The 27,007-nt window shown below is 39.9% G+C and overlaps 1 protein-coding gene across 22 annotated transcripts in view; it reads right to left on the reverse strand.

The window, feature by feature from the left end:
- BTBD9 (BTB domain containing 9) overlaps window positions 1–27,007 on the reverse strand; it is a 415,967-nt gene that overhangs the window by 289,772 nt on the left and 99,188 nt on the right. For 7 of the 22 annotated variants that reach the window (XM_086371523.1, XM_086371522.1, XM_086371521.1 and 4 more), the window contains one exon: window positions 24,009–24,111. The exons of 10 other annotated variants lie outside the window; for them this stretch is intronic. In XM_086371523.1, the coding sequence (XP_086227649.1) occupies window positions 24,009–24,111 (103 nt within the window). Of the gene's footprint in view, window positions 1–9,086; window positions 11,215–12,717; window positions 12,989–23,902; window positions 24,112–27,007 lie in introns of those variants that run through there. 5 more of the 22 variants (XM_086371542.1, XM_086371543.1, XM_086371550.1 and 2 more) reach the window with 3 other exon arrangements.

The raw sequence follows: 27,007 nt of genomic DNA on the forward strand, positions 1-27,007 counted from the left end.
ATTTACCTTTTAATTTTGTCATTTTAATTTCAGAAATATAACATTTCTATCTAACAAACCCCCCAGCTTTTCTTGTGATTTTGAAAAAGATCAGTGATAGTCCAAAGCCGGGTCATATAAGAGATGATCTCCTGGAGCTGGCTAGTGATCCATTAGTCTCTGAAAAGCAGCCAGTGTAAGCCAGCAGAGGTTCTGCCTTTTGGCGGCCAAAAGGCAGGGACATGTAGTGGAAACACTATAGGATGGACTGAGAATCAGGAGGCCAGGATGCTAGGCCTGAGTTTGCTCCACACCTGCTGTGTCCTTAGACAAAACAGTCTCTCTGAGCAGCATGCACCTCTCCCGCAAAATGAAAGGACACTACAATTTCAGAAGACCAGCTCTAAGGTTCATGCTTATTTGACATATGACATTAGTGCAGAGGGCTAGTTAGGAGCCACAGCCCAGAGAGACCTGTCCATGAGGAGAGTGAAAAAGTGAAAGATATTAATAGTTGGCATGTCCTGTCGGTTACAGAAATTCTTTCAGGAATTCAGCATGATCTGCAGGGTCAAAGGTAGAGGGAACCAAAGCTGAAAATTCAGGGCTGACCACTAGTGCACAGATCTTTCCCAGAGGAGGCACCAAGTGACCTCACTGTCGCTTCCTCTGAGGTAGCTGGGGACTGTAAATGTTGGGTGTGAGCAGAAAAGCCAGAAGACAAAACCCTAAAAGGGACTTGGATGAGAAAAAGTGGTGGTGAAAGTTTCGAGGTGAAGGAGAAGGTGTTACAAAGGTCATGCTGGGAGAGCTCTTCAAGGCCAGGCATGAATGGGATCACAGAAAGGAGAAGGAACAAGAGTGTGAAACTCAAGCAATGAGAGCAGGGCTGTTGTTGTTTAGTTGCTAAGTCATCTTCAACTCTTGGTGACCCCATGGACTGTAGCCCACAAGGCTGCTCCGTCCATGGGATTTCCCAGGCAAGAGTACTGGAGTGGGCTGCCACTTCCTACCTCAGGGATTCTTCCCGATCCAGGGATCGAACCTGCATCTCTTGCACTACAGACAGATTCTTTACCACCGAGCCACCTGGGAAGCCCATGGGCAGGGCTATAGTGGATATCAACGTATTGTCTCCTGTTTCTGTGAAGTTCCTGCAAATGCAATACTGTGAAAAACAATACATGCCCTGAAATGTTGTGATGCTGGCAGGAAAGGAAGAGGATTGGTTAAATAACAGGAGAAGTATTGTGGATGCCGCCAACTAAGTCCTGAGTCCGTCATACAAGACACAATGAAGTCCTTACCTTCTTTTGGTAACTAGTATTTACTTACATGTACCTAACAGATAATTATTTTTTTCTTGCATAATATTAAGTAATAACACTGGTTCATCTTCTTTACTTTATTGCTACTTTGGTAGTTATTTATCTTTCTCATCTTAGTACTGATTAAAACATAAAATGTTTTTAGGAAATGCTATGTCCTAATTTATGGTTTAATTTAATCTTAGCAGTCAAACACTGATAACAGTGCATCTCTTAAAGAAATGAGCCTATCTATTATCATATACCAGTAAGTACATTAAAAAAAAAAAAAAGAAGAGTCTCATCCTCAAGTGGGAAGAGAAGAAATGGCAAAGCTAGGAGGCAATGAAGAAGAAAAACAAATTCCAAGTCCTGAACCCAGCCCAACAAGGTTTATCAGGAATAATTAAGAAAAGCTACAGTATTTATTTGTGGGGTGGGGCGTGCAACCTAGAGCCTGTCCGGTCCATACGTGGGTGGGCTATGAGTGGTATTATAAAGGCTTTGAACCTCTCTTTTAAAGGAGAAAGAAAAAAAATAAAAATAGATTCGAACTATATACCATTCTGGAAAAGGCAAAATTATGGAGACAATAAAAAGATCAACGACTTCCAGGAGTTTGTGGGGAGATGAATACACAGAGTACAGAAGTTTGTATGAGCAGTGAAGATACTTTGAATGACATTATAATTATAGATACATGTCATTATACTTTTGTCCAAACCCACCAAACATGCAACACTACTCACTTCATTCAAGTGAACCCTAAGATGAACCGGGGACCTTGGTGGTTATGGTATGTCATGCAGTTCATCCTTGGTTTAAAAAAAAAAAAAAAAAAAGGTGCACACTCTTGACAAGAGCTGTGCATGTGAGGGAAGGAGAATTTCTGTACCTCCTTGTCAATTTTGTTGTAAACTTAAAACCACTTTAAAACAAACAAACAAGGCCTCCAAAAATAAAAAAAGTTAACACTCAGGATACATGCTTTTGGCGGTAAATAAGAAATTAAAAAGGAATAATTTAAGAGATACTTCCTTGTGTTTCAATGATGGGGGATGCCTCACCATCTGTTTCCTTTTGCTCTTCAAGCTTGTCTGTTGTCTTTCCCGTAAAGGAAAAGGGCCATTTCGCCCTTCTAAAAACACAGAAAGGTAAAAACTACACTGTAAATAGCATTTTACCCCCAGGTTCAAAATTCTCAGTAAATTAAAACTCCATTAGTCTTTAACCTGTCTTGAACAAGACTGAAAAAAGACTAATTAGATCCCATTTTGGAGATGAGAAAATAGACACACAAAAACAGCCTTAAGCCAGTCTAGAACACTCAGGGAAACAAGGCCAGCCTTCCTGCACAGGTCTCTTTGTTCAGGGTTCATAGTGACCTTCAGATGAAGGGTAGAGGAGGGAAAGAGCAAGAAACTGAGCTCGGCCCGAACTTTAGGCCATGCCACTGCAGTGATCTTGGGAAAGGAACTTTAATGTTCCAATGGCTCCACTTCCTTCAATGTAAAGTGGGGCTGATATTTACCTCCACTCCCTAATACAATGTTTGTAAGGATCAAGTAAAGAGTTCTTTATAAGGTACCGAACGTTCTAGTCACTCATGGATTTAAGGAAAGACTGATGCAAATAAAATAATAATTCAAAAACTTACATTACTGTTATTCATTGATTTCATAAGCTTATCTCCTAAAATTGCTATATAACATATATTTAAGAATAATTTTTGTTTCAATTATTTTGTTTAGCCCAACTAAGATAACTATCATGCATGTGTATACAAACACACACACAATACTTAAAACACATATAGACATATATTGATATTTACATACATGTAACTATGATAAGGAAAATTATGGTATCTCAGAAACATATAAATTCTTTTAAAAATTGTTAGTAAACAAATAAACCAGAGCCAATGTGCACTTTGCTCATAAAATTAAATATGACTGCATTTTGTTCATGAAATTAAATTTAAGCTTTCAATTTAAGATTTTATATACAAAATAAAATAGTGCCACTGCATATGAAGCATTACATGATGATATAAATACTATGAGAAGGAGCTGACAATTCTTTTATAGACGTGTTTTTAAAACCAAGACATTTTTCCCCCCAAGGCAACAATTCTCATCTAAAATTTAATCTAAAAAGAATGAAATACTTCTGCATTTTTAACCCTTAAAAAACTGCCCAGGTTATAGACAAAACTTTCAGAGTATAGAAATAACAACAAAGCATTCTGTGACCTAACAATTACTTTGAATAAAGGACATGTATCAACAATTACAATGGATGAAATTGTTCCTTTCTCAGGCACCCTGGAGGAGCAATGTTTAACGAGAAAGAATTATTTATGCCTACAAACAGAGAGCTGTAATGGGCTGCTTTAATATAACACATCACAGCAGTAGAAGCAAGCTGCCAGAAAGGTGTTACCTGGTTTTGACTCATACTCATCTGATTTCAGAGACCAGACTAAAGCTTTGAAAACAGCAGGGGCTCTTGGTTTTGTTTTTCGTTATTATTGAGAGTCAGTGGCAACAATAGCTATGCTGATGGGGTCTTCAGGCAGGAATTCTGCGGTTCCACCATTTCCTGATAAAAATGACTTCCCACTTAATGCCAGGATTAGTGATGTTAACAATACGTACTTTCATTTTCCCCCTTCTTTTAAGAAATTTGGTGATTTTAATCATTATTATATTCATTTTGGAACAAGGAAACAATGCTCCTATCAAAATGCATGACAAGTTTTTGGAGGGAAACTAATCTACAGTTCATCAGTTTTGCTATCAGTTTTATACCAACTGTAGCAGTCAGTATACTAACATCAGATGAACTACAGAAACAGCAGGGAGACGGTGAAGTACGCGGGCGGCCAGGAGTTGGGCTGAGGGGAGAAGAACACTGAACCCAGATCAGCCTGGGCCAGAGGGAAGCCTCTCTACAGTCTGATCATGCAACAAAACAGGGAACTCGGTTTCAGTGTTTTTAACTTCAATTAGTCACATTAATTAATGCTAAAACAATGTTAACAGTATATTATTTTCATCTAGTTAAATAAAGGATTATACACATTTGAGTAAATTACACAGCATTAAACATTTAAATAACTTGAAATGAAGCCATTACTGTCATTCAAACAAGTTTCTACAGCTAAAGGCTGAATGTTAAGTATGAACTGACTTGGCATTACAAGAATATAAATCCTTTATCTTTTTAGTGAGAGGAACAAATGAAGAGATTTGATGACTTTGGGTTTAAATTAAGTGGTTTGCAGTTGCACAGCGCCCTCTAGTGGTCAAGGGTTCAAAATACCATTTCCAAAGGCCAAAGTTCAGTACCAAATCTTTTCATTTTGAACAATGATAATATAACCTTTGTTCTTTCTTCTTCTTTTAAACGCAACTGTTTATCTAAACATATTTTCAACACCAAGCCATTTATCCACTGACAATTCTCCTCACCTAATTTAAAGTGTTTTTTTAATCTAATTTGTTCCTACGAAACATTCTGTAGAGTTAAAAAAAAATAAATAAAGGAAAACAAAGCAAAACCTTACATGACAGAAATGGCTGCAGTGATGAACGAAATGGTTTCCTGTAAGTCTAGAATAATGGCAGAAATGTCAGCACTAGAGTAGTATTAATTTTTATGTTATAATCTAAGCTCTGGAGTGACATTATAAACATTATAGAACTCTCTTTCTGCCTGTTACACAATACAATGAGTACATATGGAAATTTTAACTTTGAACTCGCCGATTTTGAAATGCCTTTTAACATTTCTTTTTTTCTACATGTAAACACTTTTGTTTTTAATAACAGCATAAAAGATTCTCTATATATAAATTAATTTTTTAAAATCACTACAACTCCTATTAGAATCCAAAATTAAGGGCTCCAAATACTATTCTGAAAAAGTGGGGAAAGATAACCTAAGGGTTATCAAAAAAGGCTTCCTTAGGCCAATCTATAATACTTCTATTCTTGAAAACATTGATCTCTCATATGAAATGGGTTAATTATATTTATAACAACTGAAAATATGAGTTAAATGATCATAATTTTCTTGGTTTTCTCCTCTATCAACAGCATTGCCTTAGATCCTATAGCAAATATTAATAGTTACTAGGTGGAATAAGGCAGTTATTTTAAAAAATTATAATGATTATCTAATTAAATTTTTTTCTTCTTCTGCCTACCCAAAGAACAGAAAAGTTCGAACATCTTTTTGAAAGGATCATTCATTTCATTGGAACCAAGAAAGCAACTCTGTACAATGTAAACAGAACCGACCTTGGGTTCTGGATTTTTCACTCCGTCATCATGCAGCAGTGCAGGCAAACATCCCTGTGCCTTAGTTTCTTCATCTGCTAATGGGGATAGTTGTTTCCATCTCACAGGGACCTTCTGAGGATTCAGTGTCATGATGCAAGTAGAATAGTCAGCCCAGTGCCAGTACTCTAAGAGATCCTCAAGGAATGCCCTTCCTACCCCGGAAAGAACACGGAAGACCTTTCTCCCTAGGTCGTTTCCTTAGGTCCAGGAGGACTAGAACCAGGGTTAGGAGACGCGGAGTCACACTGATGACCATGCAGGCAGATCTGGGCGTGGTTAGGGCAGCAAAGAGGAGGAGCGATAACAGAGCCCCCACGGGGCTGGTAGCTGAGAGACGGGGATGTGCTCATGAATAAGAATATCTTACTTATCCCATCTTAATTACTTTCATCTGTTTCTCTCTTCAGAGTTAAGTACTTAAAGCAGTAAGGTGGTGGGAGATGGTATGAGAGTGATTCCAAATCTTTTCCAGGGAAAATGGGCCCATGTGTAGTCTGATCATGCACTTTCACAATTATAATAATTAAAAAAAGAATTATAATAAAATAGACTATATTTGCAAAGAAGGCTCTCTTGCCCTTTGTGATCATGAAAACAAAGCAGTTGAACAAGCCTGATGTGAAAGTGATCTGTGCTGTGCTCTGTCACTAGCAAGAATAGGAAAAATGCTTGTGGCAAGCAAGCAGACCCCACTTTCACACTGATCTCACATGACTGCAGTAAAAAAAAAGGCGGGGGGCATCCTTCTAAGACTGCCATTGTCCTGGATCTTTTGTTAAAATCCTTACCTTTTAATGGATATTTAAAATACCAGTAACAGAGGTGTAAGAGCTCTGAGTTTATCAAAAAGGGCATGAGTTTTTAAATGGTGAGATTTTCTTTTTAAAGATGCAAATCAGCTTCAGGAAAATGAGAGGGTGAAAGGGAGAAAGGGCCCAAGGGACAACTTTTTAAATTCAGGCTTTAGGCTACTGGTCACGCCAATTAAAATGCAAATGGATAAGGCTTCTAGCTTTTGCCAGCTTGCCAAATACCCTGATGACTTACTAGTGGCAACATCTATTACGCCTTCCACTTTCGCATCAATGTCCTAAACAATGCTTTCTAAAAGCTTAGGAGAGTTGATGCCAGATCCCAGAGTGGGCAGGGCCTGGCAATACAGATACACACACACTCCAACAATTACCCTGTGGGTGGAAACTTTCAATCACGGCAGTAAAGGTACCAGTGTGTTCTTCCCATTCACGTGGGAAATATCTTTTTCTCAAATGGGAAATCTCACAATGCAGAGCTAGGACTCTCTAACAAGCAAATGACAGATGGGTCTGGATGCTGAAGGTAAAGGACAGAATTGGTTTTGGTGACTCTCTGAATATTCATAGAATCTATAAAAGTCCAATTCTTTTAAGATGCAGTCTGTTAGAAATGAATATGCAACTGTACCAAATTAAAAACACTGTTTTTCTCAAAACGGACACAAGGAGGGAACTTTTCCCACCTTCCATTGCTGTCACAATTTCTGGATGAAATATTATCTGAACTTTATAGTGGTTTGAGATTTATATTCTCTAATGGAGGCCCCCAAAATGTTTTTTTTTCCCAAGTTACATTCCCTCTTTTATTATTTCACCCATCACAAAAGATGCTATATTCAGCAAGATAATTCCTAAGGATAGTGTTAGAACTAGCTAGCTCTTCAAAATGATTCAGATTCCTGGGCGCCACACATGGCAACAGCATGGGGTTCCTTTCTTCAAGTTTCTCAGAAAAGAGGAGGGAGAGAAAAAGAGGGATGGGGAGAGGAGGGGAGAGTGGAAACAATGAGATATTCAGTAGGACAGAACTATCGTCAATACTATGACTACTGCTTACAATCAGACCTATTACAATGAAAATCATCATGTACTAGAGGATCTCCAAACCTTGTTGCTCCAACCAACTAGCTGAGCAACCATGACAGCAAAAAAAAGCTTCAGACTTGGCTATTCTTCCAAGTCTGAGCAGGACAGGAGGTGTTTTTTCAAGTCTTAATTAAACAAGCTTGACTAGAGTCAAACTGTAAGCAACCAAGCGAGGTGGCAACAGCCAGGTTTACAGGAAGAGGCAGCCAGCGAGGACAACACACATCAGATATGCTGATAACAAACAGATTTAAGGCTGAGGTGTCCCTTAGTCTTAACACTGTTTTTCTCAAAATTTTGTTGGCTTTACAGAAACACCGACTATAAAGTTACTTTCAAATTAATAAAAATCTTCAGTAAGATCAACAATGGAGTAACAAAGTATTAAATATGAGAGAGCAAAATCTGGTCATCTGTATGAATCTGGCTGCCAAAGGCACCTGTCTATAATATCTAAAACCAAATTCAACCTATCCCAGTTTCTCCCACAGTGAAGTTTTCCCAGGACTCATATGAGGTATTAAGGACTGGTCAGAACACCAGAACTAGTCAGTCATCCATACTCCATATTCATGCAGAAGAGGATACAACACATGCTTCTAAATAGCAGATCGTGCTCAACAGGTCTGTGGAACATAAGCTGAATTTCCGTCACTATTTAGAAGTACACATATATTTTTAAATGCTTTCTATTTTGCTCTGTTATCTAGCACCTGCCCCCCAAGCACCAAAAAACAACAACAGAGCAAGAAGGAAGCAGCCCACAAAAGGTTGGACCAAGTGCACTGGCCAGGAAGGGCCACGCATCCCTTCTGCTCAGAGCCAGCAGCAGAGGCCAGTACCAGGAGGGGACACAGGAAACAGCCGACGAGCACCACTGCTCCTGCACGCCACCTGATTTTCTAAATCTTTGATTCCAAAATTCAAGAGGCCCCACACCTTTCCTTCTTGTAAGCTTCACTCTCCATAATAAGGATTCGTGCCTATCGCTACTACCTTTGGTAATTTTCTCCCATTACTAGCTTGGGCCAGTTCTTGGTTCCATGTTGATTTTCTCACAAAATTACATCCAAAACGGATGGGACCCTAAGGATATAAGCTCCACAGAACAAAAACCTGTACAAGCAAGTGAAGTCCCCACACGTTTTTCTCATACCAATTACGCACCATATTTTGAAACACACACACACACACTAATGAATGACCCAGCATATCTGGAATCTAAACAATGCCTGTCAGCAACGACTCGGGGTTCATCTTTTACACTTGGCCTTCTGCCGAGCCTCTTTTCTGTCAGCTTTCTTCTCTTTCATTTTCCTAAGTGAACACTATTTTGACAAGGGGTTAAGCAATACACAAAAAGCAGAGAAAAAATATTAACAAATTAAGCACTTTTGTCTCACCCTCCTCAGAACACTGTGCCAAGTGTTGCACATTCCACGCTGCAGTCTCAGAAAACACTGCGCACAGGGACTGCCTACTCTGCATTCAGCACACAGATCACTTTGACTACGATCACACGCATTTATCTTTATTTTTAAATTCTCCTCATTGTTACCAATGGCACTTGAACATTATTATTACTAATCCAGCTACTCCCTAATAATAGTATTTAAGTAACTTGTCATCCTGGGAACTTTATAGACAATAGCTAATTAATTGTCGAGCATTTAATGTAACAGGATTCTAATCTCCAACCTCTGAAGCAGGGTATTTATGTTATAATGGTAAAACTTTTGTTTGAATTGATTATTTATGCAGGATATATTCTCTATCACCTCAATTCTAATTTTTATATCTGCTTTGTAAGTAAAATAAAGAATCACACACCAAAAGACACAGACAGTACACTTCACAAACAGTAATGAATCTCCTGTGACTCCTTTTATTCACACTACAATAGATTCTATATTACCATGCAGAGAAAAGCAAAACAGAACACCATAGATTATTTCCCTTGTTTGCAAGATATGCTCACAGTATTCTGATAGGAACAAGAAGGTGCAGCAGGCAGTGTGAGTAAATACAGTATTCTGTTGACATCTTGTTCCTGCTTTCAAACAGCCAGGTATGTTACATATGAACTGTCAGGACAGCTAAGGAAGTTTTCCTGTCTAAATGTGCCCACATTCCTTTCAGAGACCTCATCTAAGGCTGAGGTCCCTATCTTAGTTGAACACTGTGGTAACAAATTTTGTAACTTGCAATATTTAAAAGGTATAAACACTGCCAGTTTTATCCGCTAACCTCCCCTTCACACATACACCATACATACTTTCCATGTGACAATGCAAATAGTCTGAATCCTGCAGAAAACAGAAAGGTGTCAAAGAGAGAGAGATAAAATCCCTTTCTCGGGCCCTTAATGAGGTCTCCAGAGCCAAAGGCAAACCAATAACAAATTGTACTTTCCACATATGAAGGGGGGCGGGGTGCAGAAAAAAGGCAAAGGGTGGGGGTAAGCTTGTCATCTGAAATTAATTGAACTTAGCCATGCCAAGAAAACACTGGCAATAAACCCTCCCCATCTAAATTAAGGGTTTTATGCCATGAAAAAAAAAAAAAATTTATGGCAGTAATTTCATCTGGGTTTTTCAGGAAGTGCTTGCTGATTTTCTTGTACTCAGTAGAAAAATCCCCAAGGAGCAATGCAGACTGCAATAAGGCAGACTTCTAAAAAGATACCATTTAATTTCTCACTCCTCCCATTGCACCATTACCACTCTTCCACTTCTCTCTAACTCAGTATTAACCCTCTCAACACAATTCTCTTCCACTAGCTCCCAGCACCATCTTACAGGGCAGGGGAGATGGACTCAGACTGCCACTGCCCATCTATTGCTCTTGGCAAGAGAAGTACAGGTGAAGAGAACCGCAGGCCCCAGAAGCACACACATCTGTTTCTCTTGGCTTTTTGTTTTTGTTTTTTTTAATGACACCCAGTCATCTTAACTGAAGTACCAAGTCTTAGTGGCTTCAACACAACTATCAGTCAACGTCTTTAAGACTGGTGACAAGAACTAATGAATGATTTCTCAGGGGGAAAAATACCACACAGAACCATGGTTCCCAGCCCATGGATCATATGTGGCGGGCGCAGCTACACAGGCCACGCACAGAGTTACCTGCAAGGGCTTTTTAAATCCTCATGGACCTGAGGATCAACTGTATAGAAACACAGACACAGTACTGGCTTTCAAATGTCCAGACACTGGCATGATGATGAAAACAGGAATTTCTTACTTACAAATGGTAACTAAATTCAAAGTAGCTTTTTGTCATTTTCTCAAAGGATGGATTCTATAAGTAAAATGGCTAATTTACAATCCTGAAATATTTTTTAAAGTCAAAGAGTATCTTCACATTGAAAAAGACAGGGAACAACTGATCGAAGTGTTAGAGTTTTCAGTGTTTTACAATCAGGCACATGGTAGGCACTCAACATTTGATGGTATTTTCTTAGCCCCATTTGTATGTATTTTTTTCTTTCATTCCAGTCTCTAGCAGTTTAGTTCATCGATCTGTCCCATCTCTTGGTGGACGAGACAGCACTGGTTCTCAAAGTATGGTCTGGAGACTCGTAGTGGTCCCTGAGGCCCTTTTAGGAGGTCCGTGAGGTCAAAACTTGTTAATTCTAAGCAGTTTTTGCCTCCCATGTATGTACAGAGGCTACATGACCTGTGAGATTACAACAGATTGAATGAACGATATATATGAGAACCCCAGCCGTCTTTTATTTACTGTAGCAGCTATTAGGAACATTTGCAAGGCCGCTTTCCTCATCAAATTTGTTTTGTTTTGGAAAAGAGTTATTTTTCAATAAAAATGGCATTTACATTGACATGTAAGGCATTCAATATTAAAGTTTTAAATAGTAAATAATCACTGATATGTATACTATGCACATGCAAAAGCTCTTTGAGATCCTTAATACTTTTTAAGAGTATAAAGGGCTCTTGGAAAGAAAAGTTTGAGAACTACTGTTACAGAGATAGCAATGCTGTGGTGTCAATGCAGAACCTAGTTTCTGCTCTCAGGAAAACTGCTGATCCCTACAGGTATACAAGCAGACACTCAACATCTAACCATTGAGGATATTGAAGGAGGATTCAAATGTTCAGGGTGTCTGGACCATCTGCTCTCCATGTTACCGTCTAATATGAGATTCTATAATTCTATCTTAGAGGGAACCTAAGGAAGCCTCCTTCCATAAATGTGACTACTGACATGGAATATGAATAATACTTTATGTACCTTCATTTTCCTACCCACAAAACAATATGAGCACATTAATGGGCAAATTAATATTTTTCCTGGTGGCTCAGACAGTAAAGGGTCTGCCTGCAATGCAGGAGACCCGGGTTTGATCACTGGGTGGGGAAGATCCCCTGGAGAAGGAAATGGCAACCCACTCCAGTACTCTTACCTGGAAAATTCCATGGACAGAGGAGCTTTGTAGGCTACAGTCCATGGGGTCACCAAGAGTCGGACAAAACTGAGCGACTTCACTTCTTCACTTCTTCTATGGTTGTATAGTCTTCATGTCAGTACAGTATTTCCAATATTTTGAAAGTAAGGTGACATTTTTATTTTGCTCATTGGGTTCTTTTTATAACAAAAGCTCTCTCCTCCACGTCAAGCCACAGCTTTTAAGTAACACAACATAGTACCATTCACTCCGAAGGGAAAGAATGTTAGCACAGCACCACTGACTCAGAAGAATATGGCCATTCACTACATTCTCAAAGAACACCCTACCAGCCAAGTGGTCAGGTCAATAATGAGGCAAACAAAGATTCTGCTGACAGAAATTCCAAAGGCAAATAAGTTCATGCCAAATCTGTAGAGATGAGTGGGATACAATAATCTTCTGCACAAGTATTGCTCTTGCATGAAATGGAAACAGGACGGTTTACCCTTAGTGAGCACACTGTACCCACAAAAACCAGCCAGTTGTTTAGAATATTCAGTGTCATATCAATGAAAAAGAACTTTTAGAAAATAAAATAACCATACTTATGTAATTTGATTCAATTCAACGACATTAACTGAGCACCTATTATATTCCAGTGACTACTCCACGTGACATGAAGAAGAGATAAATGAGACTTAACCTAGGATACAGTCTACGAACTTACGCTCTAAAAGGTAAAACAAGTAAAGCAATGTAACACACTGTGATTAAGAGATATCAAAGTAGGTGTTTAATACTACTGAAACATAGATGACAAAGTAATGAATTCAGGCTGGTGGGAATAAAAGAAAATAGATATTGCATATGCAATGGAAGAGGCAGGAAAGGAGAAGTTTATGCCTAACGATCTCCATCTCCAGTTGAGCCCTCAAACATCTCTTGACGACCCTTCTCTGTGTCACTTCTTCTCTCCACAGCTGTTATTTGAAATCTTCTCCATTCCTCTTACATCTCCTCAGCAGCTGTTCTTGCTGCCTTCTGCAGAGGAGAGAGAGAAGGACTGGCCACCCAATTCTAGCTGGGCTGCCATCCTTCTTCCCTTTACGAGGCAGCCAAGGGTAACCCTCCACTAAGACTCTACAGCCGATCGCGTCTCCCCTGTCAGGAAGGTCTGCTAGCCAGTCTTTCCCTTCCCAACCTCTCCCTCACTCCCTTAACACCAGCATATAAACATGCTTCCCCAGCAGCCCTCTCCAGAAGTGACTATTTTTCTCTCAATTCCCCTGTCCCACAAATTCCAAGGCCAGGAGTAGTGGAGGCAGTTATGTCTGCTCCCCAGTACCCTCCCAGCAGGCCTCTTGCACTCTGCCCACGTCTCCAAATCTCCATGTTCTTGCAGACCGCTTTCAAGCCCCACCTGCTTGTTGGCTGTACCATCATCTATCGTCTCCACCCTCATTCCACCCGAATGAAAACCTGCACTCCCGACTCTTCCCTTCCACTCCCACTCCTGTCATCATATGTCAACAAAAATGTACACTATGCAAACATAACTTGGCCTCCCAGATCCTTGATAACTTCTTTCATGAGCCCTTCTCCACTGTATCTCAGTGATCCAAATCCATGGGCAGCTCCTTGAATTGGTCAACAGAAACTCTTACCCATGCCAAAATTCTAAATTCACACATCCCACATTCCAACACCCCACCCCATCCTTCCCGTTCATTAGTTTTAGTATCTCTGTTGCTAAAATTCTTCCTCCTCACTGAACCTTCTAACCTACTGATTCTGTCACAATCCTATAGCCTCTTTCTGTCCCTCTTTGTTCAGCTTTATTTGCAGTCTATGTATAATACAATCATTCCCTTGCAGAGTTCTCTTACTTCCTTTGCCCTCTGCCCAGTCACTCTTGCTTATTAGCAAACTCTAGCCCTAGTGATGCAAAGTATCAACTTTATCTGAGTACAAACCAACATCACAGTATACAGCTAGAGAAAAACCACACATTGTGACTGTATTTTAAATTCAACATGGCCCAGCAATCCTACACCCTTTTTGACTTTCTAGGATTGATTTCACACTTTGAGCTTTCCAAGTTCCTCCTTTCAACTGATGATTTTATATCCTATTTCACTGAGACTATAGAATATCTCATGTTATTACCACCAAAACTACAAAATTATGGACAACTAAGTAATCTTCTCCTTCCTCCCTGTTACAGTGGAAACAGTATTCCTTTCCTTATCAAAGCCCAGTCCTTCTACGTGTACTTTAGACCCCACCACCTCCTCCCTAGTCAAGGACTGTGCATCTTCCCTTTCCCTGCATTATGAGTCTCTCAGAAAGAACAGGTGAAATGTGAATTTTTACAGTCTTTTGAGAAATTAGCAATACCAGCAAAAATTACATAAAATACCAACGTATAAAGATGGATACGGCTTCCCTGGTGGCTCAGTGGTAAAGAATTCGCCTGCCAGTGTAGGAGACATGAGTTCTATCCCTGAGTGGGGAAGATTCCCAGGAAAAGGAAATGACAACCCACTCCAATATTCTTGCCTGGGAAATCTCATGGACAGAGGAGCCTGGCAGTAGGCTACCATCTATGGGGTTGGCAAAGAGTCAGATACAACTTAGCTACTAAACAACAAAAGATGGACACACACACACACACACCATGTAGGTTGGGGAAGTATAGAATGTTCATTATAGCCTATTTTCAAAGGCAAAAGAGAAAACAAAGCAAATACTCATCAATAGTGAAAGCTTGAATAAATCATGATAGAACATACCATGGACCATCACAGAGCCCTTAAAAGAATGAATTAGAGAAATTCTAATAGATTCAGTGCAATCAGTATAGTTCTACTTCCTCACTTGCTTTCACTCACCTTCTAACCCTACCACAATACTGAACATGATCCTGCAGTGATAACCATTAATCTAGATGGTGCCAAAGCCATAGCCCTTTTTCTGACCTTATTCAAACCACTCAACAGAGTTGCTTACTCCCTTCATTCCTTGAAACACCCTTCCTAGCCTCCATGATACCACCTTCTCCCAAGTTCCTACTTCACTGGCTGTTGTCTCAATTCTCTTTGCAAGCTCTGTTTCCTCTTTTTGACTTCTAAATACTGTCATTGCTCAGAGTTTGGCTCTACATCCTCTCTCAGGTGAATATGTCCACTCTCGTGGCTTGAAACACACCTAAACACCAAATAATTTTAAATGTTAGACCAAACCTCTCCTCTAACCTCCACATAATCTAATTCAGTTGCTCAGTTAAAATCTCTTATGCAAACAAACAAATTTAAGCACTTATAAAATAGGAGGTGTTGATTCTGCATGTCCTCCCAGCTCCATCCCACACTGAAAATCTGGGGACCTTTCCATTTTCCCACCTGAGTCAACTGTGTTACATTTATGCAGATATTAATCAGATACCAAAGTAGCCCCTCTTCACCATCCCTCGACCTTTTCAGCAATCATTAGCCACAACATGTTGATTCTATCTTCACACTATATTTCACTAGCTACCGGGTTCTCTCTCCCTCCTGAGCCAAGTAGCCACTAAGTTACTTCCCTGCTTCGGTTCTTGTCCCACCCTCATTAGTAACCCATTAGCTACAAAACAACCATTGTGAAGTTTTTAGAATTTAAATCAGATTGTGTTATTTTGCTTAAAATCTTCCAGTGGCTACCCACTGTTCTTGAATAAAACACAAACTAGAACCACGTATACATGGACACACTCATGCTACTGTTGCAGCTCACCTCACTGTGGCCACAAGTCTTCTGTCCCTGATGGTTTCTAGAGCACACCAAGGTGCTTCTACCTTAGGACCTACACACATAATGCTCTCTCTGAATGAAAGACTGTTTCCTAGGCTCTTTACCCCTAGTCTCCTCATTCTTCAGATCTCAATTTTTTGTCCATGGCTGTTTAGCAGTTAGTTGTGTGATTCTAGTTGTGTGATTTCATGAGGGGGTGAGCTCAAGTCCTTCTCCATCATCTTGTCTCTAAGGCCCAAGATTTAAATTTAAAATGACACCTCCTCAAAGAGGCCTTTCCTGACCACACTATCTTAAATAGGTCTCACTGTTACTTTCAGCCACACTATCCTGCTTATTTCCTTCATAGTGCTTCCCATTATTATTTGTTATTCAATTATTAAGTAGCTATTCCGCTAGAATTAAGAGCTATTCTCAGCATAGAGCAGAGTTCGGCTCACAGAGGGTCTTTAATAAATGATCACTCTAGGAGGGAATCAACAGGATAATTAAATTTCTCCTGTCTCAACAATTCTCCTTCAACCCCTGTGCCCCTGGTTACCACCAGTCCACGCTATCTCTATTGTCTCAAACTTCTGAAAACAGCTGTCAACTCATGATTTTTTTTTTTTTTTTTAGTTTCATTGAGATACAACTGACATACAACACTGTATTAGTTTAAGGTGTGCAGCATGGTTTTATTTTCCCCGTGATTCTTTGACCTCACACCCTTCAACCCACTTTTCTCCATGCCATGAGACTGCTCTTCCTTCTGACAGAACATCCTGTTAAAGCAAATAAAAATTTCTTATTGATCTTATGACATTAAACCTTGTTGATCACTCGTTCCTTCTTAAAAAGTTCTCTTGGCTTGTATGACAATTCACCCTCTTGCTATTCCTTCTACCTTTACCACTCCTTTTCAATATCCTTCTTCTTTTTAAATATAAATTTATTTATTTTAATTGGAGGCTAATTACTTTACAATATTGTATTGGTTTTGCCATGCATCGACATGAATCCACCACGGGTGTACATGTGTTCCCCATCCTTAACCCCCCCCCCACCTCCCTCCCCATCCCATCCCTCTGGGTCGTTCCAGTGCACTAGCCCTGAGCATCCCATATCATGCATCGAACCTGGATTGGCAATTCATTTCACATATAATATACATGTTTCAATGCCATTCTCCCCAATCATCCCACCCTCGCCCTCTCCCACAGAGTCCAAAAGACTGTTCTATACATGTGTCTTTTTTGCTGTCTCGCACACAGGGTTATCGTTACCGTCTTTCTAGATACCATATATATGCATTTTCAATATCCTTCTAAGGCGTCCCTTTCCCCCCCTTTCCTAAAATGTTGCTGTCCATAAGAGTTCTAACCCAGACACCCCACCCTCTCTACAAACACTGAATCATCTCATGCACTCATATGATTTGTTACCTTCTTACAAATGCAAATGGCTTCCAAATCTGTATCTTTAGCCCAGATCCTACTCCCATGCTTCAGACCATTTATGCCTAAATGCCTAGATATACCCAAGTAGATATCAACTGGCACCTCAAACTCAGCATATTTAAACTAAACTGATGATCTTTCCCTGCTCTATCTGCCCATTCTCCTGAATTCCCATCTTAGTGAATGGTATCCACGACTTCAAGCCAAGAACAGAGTCTTTACACATTGATGTCTCTCACCTCACTCCCTCAACACATCTACTTTAAACTAAGCTCAGAATATTCTAACAACTGAACATTTCTTTAAATTGCCCACTTCTCTGCATCTCCATTGCCACAGCCTTGATTCAAGCCGTGCCATTTCTTGCACAGACTGCTGTAAAAGTCTTCAAATTCTGTTCTTAACTCCCTCAAAGGCATTCTCCAGAGAGCAGCAGGAGTGCCTGTATAAAATAAACTCAATATGATATCCACTATTTAAAATATATCAATGGCTTCAACTGTCTTGAGGATAAAATTCAAATTTCTTAACCTGGCTGACAAAGCCCTGAATGATCTGGACCCTGCTTGCCTCTCTAGTCTCATTTCTGGATACTCTATGCCTCCTCTTCTATGCTCGGACCACAGTAAACTACCAATTTCCCATGCTTTCTCTTCCAGCAGTTCATACATGTTATTCCCCAAACCCTAAGACAGGCTTTCACCCTCCACTCTGCATCCACAACCTCCTCACTCCTCCACCAACCCTCATCTTCTTAGACTAGACTAGGTGATGCTCCCTAGTACTAACTATCCTACAGCCCCACTTCAGAGAATTGAAATTTTCTATTGATCTGTCTGGGGCTTCTCAGGTGGCTCAGTAGTAAAGAATTCACTTTCCAATGCAGGAGACATGGGAGACATGGGTTTGATTCCTGGGTCAGGAAGATCCCATGGATGAGGAAATGGCAACCCACTCCAGTATTCTTGCCTGGAGAATCCTATGGACAGAGGAGCCTGGCAGGCTCTAGAACATAGGGTCATAGAGTCGGACACGACTGAGCACACATGCTATACATATATGTATGTATGTGTGCATGTATATGTATGTATTAACCTGTCTGCAATCCTACCTACTCATTGAGAACCACTGAATCAGAATCTCCAAGGCAGGGACCCCAGCATCTATACTTCAAGGCTTCCGTGTACGGCTAAAGTACAGCCAGCGTTGAGAAGGACTGCTGTCAATAGCTCTCCTTGAGGAAACAGAACACAATGTGTACTGTTGTAAACCAGTACCCAGGATACTGCTGTAAACTAGTGTGTAATTCCCGGCACACTGCTGACACATAGAAATTACTCAAATATGCGATGAAGCAGAGAAAGGAACAGGGCAGTGGGTGGAAGGAAGAGAAGGACTGAATGAATTTAAAATAATCCTCAAGAACCTTCCCCACACTAGTAAACATGACATAACCAAGAGTGTAATCTTTAAAAACAAAGTCTCAGGAATTCCCTGCAGTCTAGTGGTTAAGACTTGGTGCTTTTTACTGCCGTAGGCCAGGTTTAACATCTGGTCAGGGAACTTTGATCCCACAAACCATACAGCCCAAGAAAAAGAAAGAGTAAAGCTCCTACTCTGCTTTCAGGTTTATTCTGTTTTACTTCGCTACAGTTAAACTATGTCCTCTTTGCATCAACTGTAAAGAATGGCAGCTAAGATACATTAGACCTAAAAAGTTCTGTACAAATCAGCTTTCACATCTGTAACACCACATGATCTGCCTTCTTGACCTTATAAATATTGGCTAGAAAGGCACAAAAATGTAGACAAATGCCAGCCATTTGAGCACCTGCACTTTCCTCAAAATGCAGAGTGAGAACTCCTGAAATATAGCAGTGGAGCAGGTTAAAATAATGCTGAACCTTCCAGAGAAAGCAATAACTACACAGTGCTTTAGTAGCAAGTATGCATAAAACATAATAAAATGGCATAGAATTAACACTTCTCAAAAGAAAAATCTAATAAAATCCTGAATTTGGAGAAGAAGCACTGCACAAACAGGGTAGAAACATCTTTATATCTCCCTTGTTGCTCTGAGTGGAGCAGCCTCAATATATATTTGTTGAATGAATGCCTGATGAATGATGAATGAATATGGCCCTTAAAGGAATTACTCACATTTTCTTCTTCCCCTGATCAAAGAAAGCCAGCTACTCTGAGCCTCATGTTTCATTAGAAAAAATATTTACCAAGTGCCTAAACCAGCTTGTAATGTGCTAGTATAGCACATTCTAAAAGAACCATATGGGCTTGGCCTCTGCAGCTCAAAGCCTGTCATACAAATCCTATTAGAGATACAGCCTCCCAGCACCAGCACCTAACAAGCATGCATACAGTAGAGGCCAGCAATGTGTCCTAAACATGCCATGTTGCTTTACGAGGCCATAAATTTTTTTTCTTTTTTAAAAATTTTAGTGTAGTTGATTTACAATGTTATGTTAATTTCTGCTGTACAGCAAAGTGACTCAGTTATACATATAGACTTTTTCATATTCTTTTGCATTATGGTTTATCACAGGATATGGAATGTGGTTGCCTCTGCTATGGAGTAGGACCTTAGGACCTTGTTGTTTATCCACCATGTGTGTGACAGTTGGCTAGTCCCCAACTCTCAATCCTTCCCTCCTCAACCCTGTGGCAACCGTAGGCTGTTCTCCATGCCCGTGAGTCTGCTTCTGTTTCATAAATACGTTCATTGCTGTTGTATTTTAGATGTCACATGTAAGTGGTACCATATGGTGTTACCTTTTTCGTTCTTACTTTGCTTAGTATGATCATCTCTGGGTCCATCCGTGTTGCTGCAAATGTAAGATGTCATAACTTTTCATGTATTCTCCTCCCTCTGTCCAAAACACACCTGGAAAATTCCTACTCATCCATGAAGACCTAGATACACATTATCTTCTTTGTAAAATATTCTGTGAATTTCCCAGAATTAAGGATTTCCTTCCCTGTGTTCTTCTTCCATATTATTCTGTAAATACATTTAGTGTATTTGAATCCCATTTCAATGATGATGATTAATTACATATTCACTATGCACAATTCAAAGTATGAAGGGAAACCATTCACTTTTCACATCTGGAACATTTTCACATGGAAGAGTAAAGAGTAAAGATTTACCTGAATAGATAACAGGAAGGGCATAAGGTGCAATTCTGGAAAAAAATTAACCTAAACGTGGGCATGAAGAGGAAAGGTAAAGGAAATGGTCTAAGGTCCTTTTCAAAGCTCAGAGTGGACGTTTGGCACTTGATCCACAGGGCAATGGAAAACTACCACTAAGTTTTACAGAAGGCAAGGGATGATGTGGACCCCATCACCCTTTTCATTGCAGTGTCTGCGGAATGTGTGCATACCAAACACCACATGGCGACTCTCAGTTAGCTGCCATCAAATGAGATGGGCAGACGGAGTTCACTCTTCCAGAGCACTGTGGCCCGTTGAAGAAGAGGGATGCAGGCTCCCTGTCCACTGCCTCCAGAGCAAAGCGAAAGCTGGAGGTCTGCTTACTACACTGAAATTAATCCTTCTTTAACAGCTTCATGTAATATGCTCTGCAAAATCTTCACCAGATTCTCTATCAGAGGTGCTGTTGAGAGTTACCTGACCCTTTGCCAGAAACAAACATAACCCTTTTAGAGGCAATCATCCACCATTCAATAAATGTTAGGAAACATCTTCATTACCTTTAAGAAGTAAATTTTTAATTCTGAAGGGGTGGATTTTAACAATGAACCCACATTGTAAACTATTCTTTATACAAATACATTTAATTAACTACTATACTGATAGAATTTTGTGGTTGAGACTTTAAGTATTTCCATGTACCCTAATGCTGAAGTTTAGCATTATAATACATATAAAGATAAGATTTTAAAGTGTGCATAGTCTAAAACCCCCAAATTACAAAAATATAACAAAGAGCCAGTCAAAAAGCTACATTATTAACTGCAGTGGTTTCTGACTAGGTTGAATTGTACAGTCCAAGTATAAATTCTGAGGAAGTCATACTACCCCACCCTTAACCTAATAGCTAACTGTGGACCCCATTAGAGCCCTGGGAACCTTAGAGTTTGTCTGGCTTATAGAATTTCTCTTATCAGGTTGATTTAATAAAAGCATGTTTTAAGCAGTGCTCCTAACTTGGTTTAAAAGTTCAATGATGCTTTCAACAACTCTGATGTAAATGGAAGAGAAAAAATGCTCCTTGGACTGATGTAAAATCAAATTAGGAGTACTGCTCATAAAAATGACCCTAAGGAATGATTCTGCTTTGGAGAAAGAGATTAATATGAAGACACACACATATACACCTATTTATAGCCATTCTCACAGTCTACTATTAATGGGACAGACAAACACAAGTACTAGACATTCAGATACTAGCTTTTTTTTAGCGGGGGTGGGGGAGTGTTGTCTGTAGCTCACCATCAGTACAATGTTCATTCAGATGATATTTTCATTTTTGAAGCCTTACTAACATATCCCAAGTTCTGAAATGCAGTATATGAGCCTTGACTGTAGAAATAAATTACCAGCTGTCTCATAAAGGACAACCTCATTTAGTGCAAGGCAAATGCTAGCACGGAACAAAAGTAAATAAAGATGGCTACATATGCTCTAGTCTGCAAGCTGGAAAGTTGACAGTGATGAAAGAAGCAGAAGAGGGAAAAGATTAAACATGAAGAACAGCTGCCACTAATAGACTATCTGACTACTCAAGCAGTTTGATAATACAGCACAGCAACAATGCTAATTAAAATTGCTGGTGTGAAGACTTAGACCCAGAGATCTTAAAGCTAAAGAAACAATGGCAGTCCAAGCAATCCACTCCTCTGCTATCATATAAGGTCATACTAAACTCAGGTCAAGAGTAAATGGCAATGTTCTACGGAAACACATGGTACTACTGTTATGCTTAATAATGAGTCTCTTCTTCTTTTACTTGTAAATTTACTAAAAGTTCCAATTCCTTCTGCATTTGTTTCACTGCTAATAAGCAGAGATGTAGTTGTTACTATTATGATTATTGTTATTAATTTACTTTTTATTTCCTCGAGAACCTTCAAACAGTATATGCTACCTAAACTGAATATCTTGTAGGTGTAAAACATAAAAGGAATATGTAGTTCATATGAGAATGAAACATGAACAAAGTCTTCCTCATTTCCATCCATAGAACGTCACTTATATCTATCAAAATTCTCACATGTCTTGGGAGCCCACATATCTTCACAGAACAAACTACTCATTAAAGGTTAGGGCAGGAAGGGGGAAAGGATGGACTGGCCTTTTCTGACAAAGGAGGAGGGCTCAGTGATGTGTTTTCAGTGAGTAGAATAAAAGAAAGGGGTTTTAAAAGGGTCAAAGGGAGAGCGGGAAGAGAAGCTTAAATGTCTGACTTCACCACCCCTCTTAAAAGGGCTACTTCATCCAACTGAACTAAAATAGACCACCACCAGTTATTAGAGAATCACCCAAGGAAGAAAGAATTTCTACAAGTGACCTCTGGTTACCCTTCAACACTGCAGCCCTTCCAAACAAACTGGCACCAAAATAAATGTAGCCAAGAAGAATCTAACATTTATATCTTATGATTTTATTTCAATTTTTCATATAATTTTCTGTAGACCTACTTATGTGGATATAATTTGATTCTAAAGTATTTGGGAAATACATTTAGTCCAGTTGTGCCTGAAAAAGGGAAGAGAAATGTAATTCTCCAGTTTTACAGATGCTTCCAGAATTCTGTCTAAAGATGGATTAATCTACAGTTACTCAGCTGCAGAATATTACTTCTATTCCACAGACTTTGTATATGAACTATTAAATCCATTAGATCGATAGCAATTCCTCCCACCTACTCTTAAAGAGCTGATTTAATGAGAACATCATTTTCTCATTCAAGGCTTTCTTTCTTAAGGGAACACAGTCCTGTGTGAACACAGTCAACATTTCCTTTCACATCGACAACTTCATATAAACAGAGCCTGAGGCAGGGCAATGAGGCAAAATGTTCGGTGGTAAATACGCGAATTTATTTAAAAGACACTGTTACGGGATTTGAGCTTAAAACTGGACTTAACTTACAAAGGTTAAGATAAAAGAAAACCAAAATTAACCATTTTCTTCCTCAAAAACTCTTCAAATGATACAAGCACTACTAGCATCACATTATTGGAAAAGGAAGTGTTATTTTCTTACTACTAACTATTCACTATTAAATATTTCAAAATACTCTCTTTCCACTCCCCTTCTACAACAAAGAGATAATAGTGGAAAGAAATGTACCCTTTTGTCCTTTCTGGACCTGCATATTAATAGAGATGACAGGGATATTATTGTCTGTTGTCTTAGACAATAGAAGCCATGGAAGTCTCAAGATACAGTCACTAGCACTAAGTTCTCTCTTTCTCCTCTGAGCCTTTATACATTAAAGCACAGAATAAACCATAAAGTACTACTTAACACACCAAAAATTAAAAATGGAGACAGAGGGTGGATCAATGTGCATTGTCTCACAAATATAGTTTCAAAGATAATTGGTAATGTTCTCTTTTTCCAAAGAAGTGAGGGTTAAATATAGTCGTTCTGCACAGAGACTGATGATCTTCAGGATGTGTAAATTATACATTACAGTTACATAACAGACTAAATCACAGTCATCAACAAAAGAACATTTGGCACAATTCTTGAATTTTTATGACTCTAGCTCATAAGCAGAGCATCAAAAAGGAGAAAATATCCCACCTTACATCAGCCTTACAAGTAGCCTCACAACTCACAGCAAGTAAGAAGTATCCGAGGTGAATGGAAGAGAGACCATCATCTTCTCTGGACTAGAAAATGGTGGTGAGCAGGGGTGCGGAGCTTTTATTTTCAGGTTATCTTAAATAAAGCACATGGTAGTCATTTCATTAATTTTTTAAAACAGGAAGAAGAGGGTCAACTAACTAGATATATGTAGAGCTGTGTGTTTTAAGGTCACCTTATGTCCCTAGGTTAAGTCAAGACACTAAAGTCTGATGAGAGAACACAGATCCTTTCAGAACACTTTAAAAAAGCTGAATGAAAGTGTTAGTTGCTCAGTCGTGTCCAACTCTTTTCAATCCTGTGGAACCTGCCAGGCTCCTCTGTCCATGGGGTTCTCCAGGCAAGAATACGGGAGTGGATTGCCATGCCCTCCTCCAGGGTGTCTTCCCAACCCAGGGACTGAACCCACATCTACTACATCTCCTGCATTGGCAGGCAGGCTCTTTACCACTAGTGCCACCTGGGAAGCCCTCAGCACAAACCAAAGACTGGTGAAACATCCTCATGCTTTCAGTGCAGTTCAATGGGCTCTGCTGTGCCACAGTTTCATGCCAGTGCCACTCACTTTAGGCAATTCAGAATGGGTCAACAGCACTCAGCGCCATTCACATGGCGGGAATGGCCAAATGCTTGCCTCAGTTCCTATGACGACACAGAAGCAGAACTATCCTCAGGCTTATTAGATGCATCCAATTAACATTCATCTCTGACAAACTCATCCTGTAAGCTCCCACACCAAAACAGCTACCATTACTCTATTAAGCAATCATAGTGATTTAAGTAAAGCATATTAATGGGAAAAAGCAAAGAGATCTTAACCCAAGAAAACAAAAGAAACACACGAAGAATGCAAAGACCAAAGCAAAGATACAGGAAAGATACTCTTTCCTTCATCCCATCAGATTGTGCCTCTTCCACCACCAATTCAACAGGATTTTTTTTCTCTGCACTCTGAACAAAAAGCAAAAATTGCTCTCTTTGAAAAGAAGCTGGCCTGGTAAGAACACCTAGAACTCAAAGCCAATACTCGGAGGATGTCCAAGTGTCTGGAGATCCAAAGAACCCATCAGTCTCTATAAACTTGGAAAGACTGGACAATCCAAGAGTGCCCAGAGCCATTCCACTCAGCCATATCATATTTTGAGATGACTACAGAGAAGTCAATGTTGACCTAGATCCACAACAACCAATACCATGTGTTCGAAGCCAAATGGTTGGCTTTGAAACATTGCCAACACTTCCTATAAGAGATTCCAAGACCAGAGAAAAGTAAAACATTTCATAAGGTGATGATCTTAAGCTTTATAGCCCCTTGAATAGTAAAAGCAGTCTCTGGCTTATTTTCTGAAACTAATGTTTCCAAATAACTAAACACCAAAGTAATGTTATGACAAAAATTTCAACCGTCTTAGGTATAATGGGACACAAACTTGTATACTTTCTCAGATACCTGCAACCACCTCTATGTGTGTCTGTCTTTTTCTTTCTCTGTTGGTATCTCATCCAAGTCACTTTGGACTTAGATGAAATACACACTGAGGGCATGGATCTAGCATCCTGAGTGGCTGCAAAGGGTCTGGATGATGCTTGGGAGTACAGAGGAGTTAGCTCCCCATGGGATAAATCTCGATCGGCTAGGACAGGAGACAGGAGGAAACCAGGCAGATAAATCTCCCCCCTGCCCCACCCTTTTCTTTCTCTTTTCCAAGGACTGAGTGAGTGAGTGAGTGAAGTCGCTCAGTCATGTCCGACTCTTTGCAACCCCATGGACTGTAGCCTATCAGGCTCCTCTGTCCACACGATTTTCCAGGCAAGAGTGCTGGAGTGGATTACCATTTCCTTCTCCAGGGGATCTTCCTGACCCAGGAATCGAACCCAGGTCTCCTGCATTGCAGGCAGACACTTTACTGTCTGAGCCACCAGGGAAGCCAAGGACTACTCAAATGTAATTCCTCACTGCAACCATTTTCATTTCCTTTCAGAGAAATCCTGTAGGCAAGTGAACACACCTGCTGAAAGACCTGCTATTTCTTTTCACAGCTTGTTGTGAAGCAAGAGCTAGTTCTGTATCAAATCAATTTCTTTGCATCATTCCTTGTTTCTTTTCCTTTTGCCCTGCAAAAGATCTGACCTGCAGCTTTCAGATTTGATCTGCACTTTAATCCTTGTCTCAGGGTCTGTATGTCAAAGAACCCAGGCTTAGATATTAGTCTTACAAAAACTAATGTCAGATGAAATTAAGATGCAACAGTTAAAACGCACGTTTTCAAAATACAGTAAGAGACAAAGACAGATAAATCCCAGGAAGAAGTGGAAAAAAAATTCAAGTGCCTAAAATGTAAAAGACTGGGGTCAATAAATAGTATAAAATGTCACCAACAGAGAAAGCATTTAGACAGCAACGAGAATCAAATACAGGTATTTTTTTCAATGTGTCCAATGACCACCAACTTCAGAGGACAAGATCAGGCATTTTCATTAAGTAATAATGCTGTGTTTCCTGTGGTCATGTATGGATGTGACAGCTGGACTGTGAAGAAGGCTGAGTGCCAAAGAATTGCTGCTTTTGAACTGTGGTGTTGGAGAAGACTCTTGAGAGTCCCTTGGACTGCAAGGAGATCCAACCAGTCCATTCTGAAGGAGATCAGCTCTGAGATTTCTTTGGAGGGAATGATGCTAAAGCTGAAACTCCAGTACTTCGGCCACCTCATGCGAAGAGTTGACTCATTGGAAAAGCCTCTGATGCTGGGAGGGATTGGGGGCAGGAGGAGAAGGGGACGACAGAGGATGAGATGGCTGGATGGCACCACTGACTCGATGGACGTGAGTCTGAGTGAACTCTGGGAGTTGGTGACAGACAGGGAGGCCTGGCATGCTGCGATTCATGGGGTCACAAAGAGTCGGACACGACTGAGCGACTGAACTGAACTGAATAATGCTGTGTAATAGGTGCTACCTGTTGCCTACACAA

Source organism: Bos grunniens, chromosome 23 (assembly GCF_055505025.1).
Source record: "Bos grunniens cultivar Pamir isolate PY7600 chromosome 23, Bosgru_T2T1.0, whole genome shotgun sequence".
NCBI classification, from domain to species: Eukaryota; Metazoa; Chordata; class Mammalia; order Artiodactyla; family Bovidae; genus Bos; species Bos grunniens.